The 8,707-nt window shown below is 27.7% G+C and overlaps 2 protein-coding genes across 2 annotated transcripts in view; one reads left to right on the top strand and one right to left on the bottom strand.

The window, feature by feature from the left end:
* The window catches only part of UQCR11 (ubiquinol-cytochrome c reductase, complex III subunit XI), a gene marked incomplete at its 3' end in the record, with an annotated part of 32,021 nt that extends 31,304 nt beyond the window's left edge, over positions 1–717 (bottom strand). The window contains 2 exon segments of the mRNA NM_001190813.1: positions 3–390; positions 535–717. Of these exon segments, the coding sequence (NP_001177742.1) occupies positions 261–390; positions 535–590 (186 nt within the window). The 5' untranslated portion in view covers positions 591–717.
* Positions 718–5,068: 4,351 nt separating this feature from the next.
* Positions 5,069–8,138, top strand: LOC100163308. The gene is made up of 6 exons (XM_001948173.5): positions 5,069–5,675; positions 5,734–6,102; positions 6,170–6,306; positions 6,754–6,970; positions 7,113–7,283; positions 7,364–8,138. Exons 1-6 carry the CDS (start codon positions 5,241–5,243, stop codon positions 7,562–7,564), a joined length of 1,530 nt encoding a protein of 509 aa, XP_001948208.2. The 5' UTR covers positions 5,069–5,240; the 3' UTR covers positions 7,565–8,138.
* Positions 8,139–8,707: the final 569 nt, after the last annotated feature.

Here is an 8,707-nt window from a genome sequence, read left to right as displayed (position 1 = left end):
TAATATATACTTTATACTTCATAACTAGTAGTTTAAGAATTATAATTTATAACAAATTACATTGTTTTACTACAAAGCAAGCAAATAAATTAAAGGCTACTGGCTAATGATAATTTGTATTTTAATCAATAATTCTTAAAATAATAGTACATCAATCACAAAAAAAAAAACATCCACTTAGGTACATATTTATCAAGGGTACTGTTTTTATTTTAACAGATATTAAGAACACTATAATTTTTTACATATTGCTTATTGGATTATTCTTCTGCCACTTCCTTGGGAAATTTTGTATTGTAGTATGGCACGTATTGCAATACCAATTTCCAGTCAGTAAAGTAACACAAGAGGGTGAATCCTGTAGCGCCATAAAAACCTGCACTAGGAACACTGCAAAGTATAACCAAACAATCATTATAAGTTTACTTCAAAATCACAGTATTGAAATAAAATAGGACCTAAATTTGACCTTAGAATATTAACACCTTAATTAATCTATTACCCACTCTCAGGCATTTTAAAAGTTTTACTTACTATTGGATTGCCTGAGTGATGTACCGTTTACCAATTAATTTCGATACAAGACTCATGTTGAACGGTTGAAATGGCGAATCTGCAAAGATTTAAATAAATTAACAGATACCTATTTTAATTTTTAATGTTCGACGGGTTAGGTTTTACTCGGACAATGTCGAATTTCGGAAAAGATTAAAAAAAGAGTTAAAAATGATATTGACTTCAACATATGATATTTATCAGAAATTATATTTGATAACATTATATTATTATCTGTATTTTAATGTCTTTGGTTCATTTGTGTTTATATTTTGGCGGCAATACGATTCAAATGTCAGACATATTGACATACCTAATCGTTGGGTCGTTGTTAAATTCATAAATACATTTATCCATTTAACCATTATACCAATATCTGTAGTTACATCACAGAACAGATACAATACATTACATATGGGGAGGGGGCGGGGGGTTCTGAAGCACCAAAAATAATGTGAGAAATGGTTATTCTTTATTTTATATTTTTATGGAAGATATGTTTTCATTTGATGTTTATATTTTAAAAAAAAACGATTCGATATTAGGTTTTTCCTAACACATACAAGTTATTTCAAATTGTAATTATATTTCCAATAAGTTCTGTAACATATGAACGCAGTTTTTCAAGTATGCGACATATTAAAAATTGGTTGAAGACAAGTATGTTACAGTCTTTACTGACTTGTCCATTTAAATATTGAGTGGGATGTTGTAAATAATATAAAAACAAAATCATTGTACAAAGTACAAAGTACAGCACAAAAACAAGGAAAATAGTTTTAAAATAATACATTATAGGTATTCAGGTAACTATACTTATATTAACCAATATCAAACTAATTCAAACATATGTTATTTTAATTTGTTTTGTTGGTCGTAACTTATAAAATAGTATAACGTAATAATAAGACAATTATGATTAAGTGTAGTTAATATACAAATAAATAATAATGTTACAGTTGTGTTAGAAAAATATGTTGTTAATGGCAATATGGCATTGAAATGTATGTGTGGGCATCGAAGCCACCCACGGGTTACTGAGATAGCTGATATACATACCTAATATAATACGTAATACTAAAAACATTTACTTAACCATTATGAATACTATATTAATATAATGTGATACGTGCACTATAATAGGTAATAATATTATAGTTTAGTACTCATAATCATTGATATAACATAAACCTATTGTATTTTATTATATTTTAAAACTGAAAATTATTTAATATAGATACCATTCGGGTCACAGGAAGACAAAAATGGGTTCATTTTTACAGTGAATATTTTTTACAAACTAACGGTATGTTTTCCACAAAGACCTATAATTACACATTCCATACGTCATATAAAATGTTATAGGTACATTTTCACCAATTGTTGACCCCGTCTATAAACATTTAAACATTATCATGTTAATGAAAAATAAAATAATATAATATCATGATATATGGACATAATTTGGTACATTATTTTCCAATTTTCCATTGGGCACGGTAGGTATATCTATAGATATTTCAGTATCTATTTGCTTATAGCCTCCAGGTCGAATTATATCCCGTGACCTTTTTATCTTATTATTATTCTTCTTCTTAATTATTTTACTGGTAGGTAGATACTATCACAGATTATTTAAAGTTTTATATAATCCTATAATTTATATTATATTATCCTATATATTTATATATATATTTTTATATACCAAGTACTATAATAGACGTCTAGTACTTAGCACGTTTCTAAGAAAGTTCTTTATAATCGTAATTCGTGGTACATTGTTCTATGGTGGTACTTATAGTCAGTGATGCAGTCATAATTTTTTTACTGAGTATACGCTAATGTGCTTGATATGTAAATGTGGGGGGGCTTTGTTATACGCCGTATACCCGCGTATACGCCCCATTACACCACTGCTTATGGTATAATATAAATGCATCCCGGACGACTGACGAGAAGTCCGGGTTCAAAAAGTCCGGAATGAAAAAAGTTGTACAAAAAGTCTTAATTAATTTTGATTGCCGGACAAAGTCCGAAAATACAAAATTGTTTATAAAATGTATAATTATAATATACGTAATACTATATATGTATTATATACATGTAATATTTATATTATATAGTCAGTTCATATATAATTAATATTTATTTAAAAAATGTAATTGTTGTACTTTTATTATATTATTGTGAAGTATTCCAAATACTTAGGAATATTATTATTATATTCGGAATATGTATTTGAAATACTTTTAAAAAGTATTTTACCCAAGTCTGTAATATAGGTACATACTACATACTATAACCATACTATAGGTACACACTATAGCATCATGTACATTTATCTCATCGATATACTTGATTTCATTCAATAATATTATTATTATATTATATTTCAATTATAAATTGAATTTGTCACTTAGTCAGTGTATCCCGAGACGCTATTTAGTTAAGATGGAGGTTGAAATGGAAATATTATTATTGTATAGGCAAACGTAAATCGTAATGCATATCAAATTATTATTATTATTGTACACCCAAATGACCAAAACGTAATGTGAAAACTGAAAATTATAAAATGTTCAATTTTTATAGCTAAAGATAGAAAATTAAAACAACAAGGTTTAGAGTTTTTATTACCTATTTTATTTTGTAAGATTGCTGTGGGTAAGTATAATCATTATTGTTCTGCAATGACGGCACTACATATTTTGGGGCCCTTGTTGATTATGGAACTAGATTGTACCTACTTACATTTGATATTTTGTTTTATATAAGAGCTGACAATCTTTAAGACACTTTGCAGATACCAATTACCAGAAGTGATATATTTTATTACTCTTAATTGATGAGAGGATAGATATAATTTGTTAGATATTAATATATCATCAAAATTAAAACTTACATACAATACAAAAAAAGTTAGCTACATAAAAAAAAATATATTTATATATTCATGTGTCAATGTAAGTAGTGAGTAAATTAAATTATAATAAAATAAATATAATTAAAGGGTATTTTCGTATTTTGTTTACATAAAATTTCAAATGTGTACATAAATAGGTTAATATAATTAAAATGATTTTTTCCTAGATTTTGCTGCAGCAAAGTCATCTATAGTTTTATCATAATTGATTTTATCCGATATTGCCTTTTCAATAGATACCATATAGACAACCAACATAGCTTTTCTTGGCTGATCCTATTGTGGAGATAATTTTTTATAATTTTTAGCTTTGAAAAACTTCTCTCTGTGCTAGCTGAAGTGACTGGAATGGTAAGAAGTATCCGAAGCGTAACATATTAATATTTGGAAATGAACCATTGGAATTTTTATAAATTGAAAGTACTTTGAGAGGAGTTTGGTTTTCATTAACAAGCAATCTGAAAATGATTAATTCTGCATAGTGCATATAGATCTAACGCTAAACGCATCAATCTTTTGATTCTCCATCATGGTTAAACGATTTTGAAGACTATGCAATGTTTTACTTTTAATAGATCTGTATTGGCCAGTTAGTACTTAGTAACGAATAACGATAACACGAGTAAACGACAGCTAAGATTTTCGGTTTCGAGTTATTTTTAAAGTCTTAAACAGTTAAACGTTATCACTAATGGCTAATGAGTTATTGCAATATTTCCGTTATTGGTTGTTATTATTGACCGAGATGTGTTGTATTTACTATTTATCGTAGTATTTTCAATTCGGTAATCGGTATAGGCCGCATTACTTATTTACAAAAAATTATTTTAAAGTTGCGTGCCATAAATTAAATGATTTCTTTTTCTCTGCGTGCCATAAAATTATGAAAAACAAATAAGGTGACATGGTGGCACGGGGCCCCTCTAATCACGGGGTCCCGGGCATTTGCTCGGAGTGCTCCCCCTCCCCTAACGCCGTCAGTCGTCACTGTTGTTCTGTGGTATAATAAAAATCCCAGAAAAGTAGTCGTATGATTGTACGATTGGATTATCCCATTTTACATCTCACCCGGGTTTCCCCCATATAATATTGTATATAGTGACATTGACATTGTACTGACAACTGACATCACAGAAATAATAAGAAGTAATAAAATATAAAAAAAAAATTTTTAAATAAATAATAATTATATTATATGAACTGACTATATAATATAATATTACATGTATATAAATATATAATACATATATATTATAGTATTACATATAACATATTATATTATAATTATTATACATTTTATAGACAATTTTGTATTTTCGGACTTTTTGTCCGACAGTAAAAATGTACTTGGATTTTCCGGCAATCAAAAAATGAATCCGGACTTTTTGTACAACTTTTTTTATACCGGAGTTTTTGACCGATTACCAATATAAATATCTTAAATCGTAGTCCGTACTCCGTGATAGCATTATAGGATATAGAATATAGAAAGAACCACAGAATAATAATTATAATATATTATAATAAAAATGTTTATTATCTTTCATTATTATCAATTCTACTTTATCACAGATTTTATTATCAAAGAACAACAACGGAACCCGAACAACAAAATATGTGACCAAATATAAACATGAAGTTTAATCCTTTTTCTACGTTAGTTTATTTATTTATATTGTTTTCATTGTTAACAGTTATTGAAATGCGTTTTAGTTAGTAATTAATATTATTTGTCATCGATGTAACCATTACCATTTCACCGATGTCGGCCCATTCGACAGATTCGATCGTCCACCGTCGGTCCAACACCAAACAGGTGCATCCAGTGGTTGGACTGAAAAGAGTATCTTTTCACGAAGACGTTATTGAACCCAGCAATGGCAATCTCATTCAAATACGAATTGGGGAATGTGGTGAAAGAGAAGCGCCGGAAGGACAAGAAGACCCACAATCAAATGAAACAGTGTCTAAAGGTTCAGTTTTAAAATCTAAAAAACAAAAGTTTCCTTCTCTTTACATGAACAGTTCAAACGTTGATCTCAAATCCCAACAAGTCGTTTTAGACCAAATACAACAGGAAATAAAGAAAAAAGAGTGGAACTATGTTTGGAATAAACATTTGGATGTGGGATCAAACCAACTGACTAATATAATTAAAAGAGATTTATTATTAAAAACCAAAGAATCTATTTATAAAGTAAGTGCAAGTAGTTTACCTCCATAAATTCAATTTAACTATTATTATTTTATTTCAGATTTATAGAATGCTAAGCACTGGTGGATCACCTTTATTTGTAGTTATTACTAATATTAGGTTTTGTGTTTTAACTAAAAATGTATATACCAAACGGTTAGAAGTATTCTATAGTTCAAATTTTACAAGACTAGACCTAATAGCCTTAGGCCCGTGTGATCAAACTGCAGTCTTTGTTAGCGAAAAATCAAAAAAGTGTACCTTGATAACAGCAATAGATGTGCAATCGGCACTAGAAATGATTGGCAGTCTTGAATATGCTTACAGACGTAGTGGACTTTATGACCCAAATAATGCATTTGTTGTCATAAATATCAACTGTGATGATAAATTATATGAGTCCGTAAAATGTCAAATCTCAATACCTAAGGTAAATCTTTCTTCATAGTGCTTAATTTCAACTAAGTTTGTAGGTATTAAATTAATTTTTTTTCTAGGATGAAAAAATCAAATATTATACATGGTTGTGGTATTATAAAGAAAGTGAATCTTCAAATAGTTCAAAATCTCATTTAGAAGAATTTTTAATGGTAAAAAAAGGATCTATATGGAAACCACGATTTGTGCGTTTAAGGTATTATTATTACCCACACATCTTCTTCTTCTTCTCATGATCTCTACAGGCCATGATGGTCCTTGGCTTCCAAAATAATTCTTATCCACCCATTGCGATCTTTGGCTAAATTTCTCTAGTTCCGTATTCCTATCTGTTGTAGATTTTTCTTAACTTCGTCTATATATCTGCTTTGTAGACGTCCTTGTCTGTTAGTTTCCTCCATTCTTGCATGCATTATTTGCTTGGGTATTTTTTCCTAATTCGTTCTCTCTACATGACCTAGCCATCAGATCCTACATGATTTTATGTATTTCACTGTTTTCGTTTTCTAAAATTTGTTCTATTTCCATTTTGTTTCTATACATTGTATCATTGAATTTAAAATAAACCGAGAACCATATGTAAAACAAATAATATTTAAATAACGTAAATATATTTAAATAATAAACTTAAATTATGTTTTAGTGAAGATATTTTATATATATATGACCATCCAGATCAAAAATTACCGTGTGAATCAATACCTTTAAGATTTGGCCGCTGTAAAAAAGTGAGAAAGATTCATTGTGATCGACCTCACTCTATTGAAATTCTACTGATTAATTACCCAATCATTTTGGCACCAGCTGATTGTAGTCAAGAAGAAAAATGGTTTAATGCTCTAAGTTATTCTATGTCAAATGTGAGTTATATTGCATCTATAAATTACACAACATTTAATTTTTTTTTATTATTTAAAGTTAAAAATAAATAAATAAAAAATGTATTATCTTCAAATGTTATCTAATAGGACAAAAATATTTTATTTTTGATTATGTTTTCAGCATAAAAACTTAAATGTTGAATCCAAATTACCTGATGGATACTGTTGTTTATTGACCAATAGCCATATAGTTTTGTACAATTTCCCTCACACAATTACAGACAGCATGTTATTAGTCAATATGGATTCATTGAAACTATCGCCTTCTCCATCACACTATTATGTTGTAATTGTAAGTATAATAGGTACATTTTGATTTAAAATAAATAATTTTTACAAGTTAAAATATTTATGATATATTTTATAAACAAGGAGTGGTCCTGTTACGATGCAACATTAGAGGAAAGCTGCAATGATTGGGTTGTGCATTTTTCTTGTAAATCAAGTTGTGATGAATTCATATCATGGTTGTGTACTCTAAGACCGGATTTAAATGCTTTGGAGTTAGTTGAAAAAAAGTCTATACAGAGACACCTTAAAAATAGTGTACATTTACAAAGCTCACTATTTTAACTTATTTTACTATTTTTATGCTTGTTTCATTTATTTATCATTAATTTCAAACTGTCACAAAACAAAAAAGATTGTGCTTTCACATTTGTAGGATTTACTAATATTGGTTATATTAATTTTTACATTAACAGAGTAAAAAAAAAGGTGCTTATTTAATGTTAAGTTTTTCTTAATTTAAGTGATTTATTATTTGTATGTTACACCAAATTGTGTTTTTAAATTTTCAACTAATACAAATAAATTATACAGTGGCGTACTTAGACCTATTTGTTGGGGCAGGTTAGACCATAACTGACAAAAATAAAATAAAATATTTTAGTAAAAAAAAACTCACCATACAGAGTACGCCACTTAAATTATAATGTACTATATTATATGTATTGATAAAATGTATAATATTAATTTCTGTGATAGGATTCTTATAAATTATCATTGTTGTTTATTTGATTTATGCGATATGTAAGATTTTTTATACTTGAATGTGACTGTTAAAAATGTAAGAAACAACCCAATATATGCTATATATAATTGCTTTATGTAGATGCATAAATATATTAAAATAATAATCATGACATATTTTTTTTGCAAGTAAGATTAAGATACCTGTTTGGGTTTTGTGATGTTAGGCAATTGTAAACATAGTTGCAACTAAACAAATAACTCAAAATCTAAATAAATCCAATGCTGCCCAAGTAATTTAGGTCTAATTTATTTATTTTCTCTCGAGTGCATTTTATATTTGGTATAAATATAAATATAAATGTATTATAATTTTATAAATCAGGTTCAATTTATATTTTATATTCACTTCAGACCATACCAAAAATACTTATATCAGATATAATTATAAAGAAACTAATCAAATCAGGATCAGAGAGGTGTATCTAACCAATAAAAAATAAACATTAAGATAAAAAGATATAGAATAAACTATAAAGTTGCAGTACATGCTGTTCAAGGGGGGGGGGGGGCGAAAATAAACCAACCATCCCCCACCCCATAGCATTTATATATTATATAACTATATATAATATAAAGTATAATACATTTAATATAAAATATACACAAGGTATTATAGGTATAAAATATAAATGTATAATAATATTTATATATTTATAATATTAAGTTATTAACACACTTTAA

This window comes from Acyrthosiphon pisum, chromosome A1 (genome assembly GCF_005508785.2).
Source record: "Acyrthosiphon pisum isolate AL4f chromosome A1, pea_aphid_22Mar2018_4r6ur, whole genome shotgun sequence".
NCBI lineage: Eukaryota > Metazoa > Arthropoda > Insecta > Hemiptera > Aphididae > Acyrthosiphon > Acyrthosiphon pisum.
Note: the sequence above shows the minus strand (reverse complement) of the source record. Positions and strands in the feature narration are given on the sequence as shown.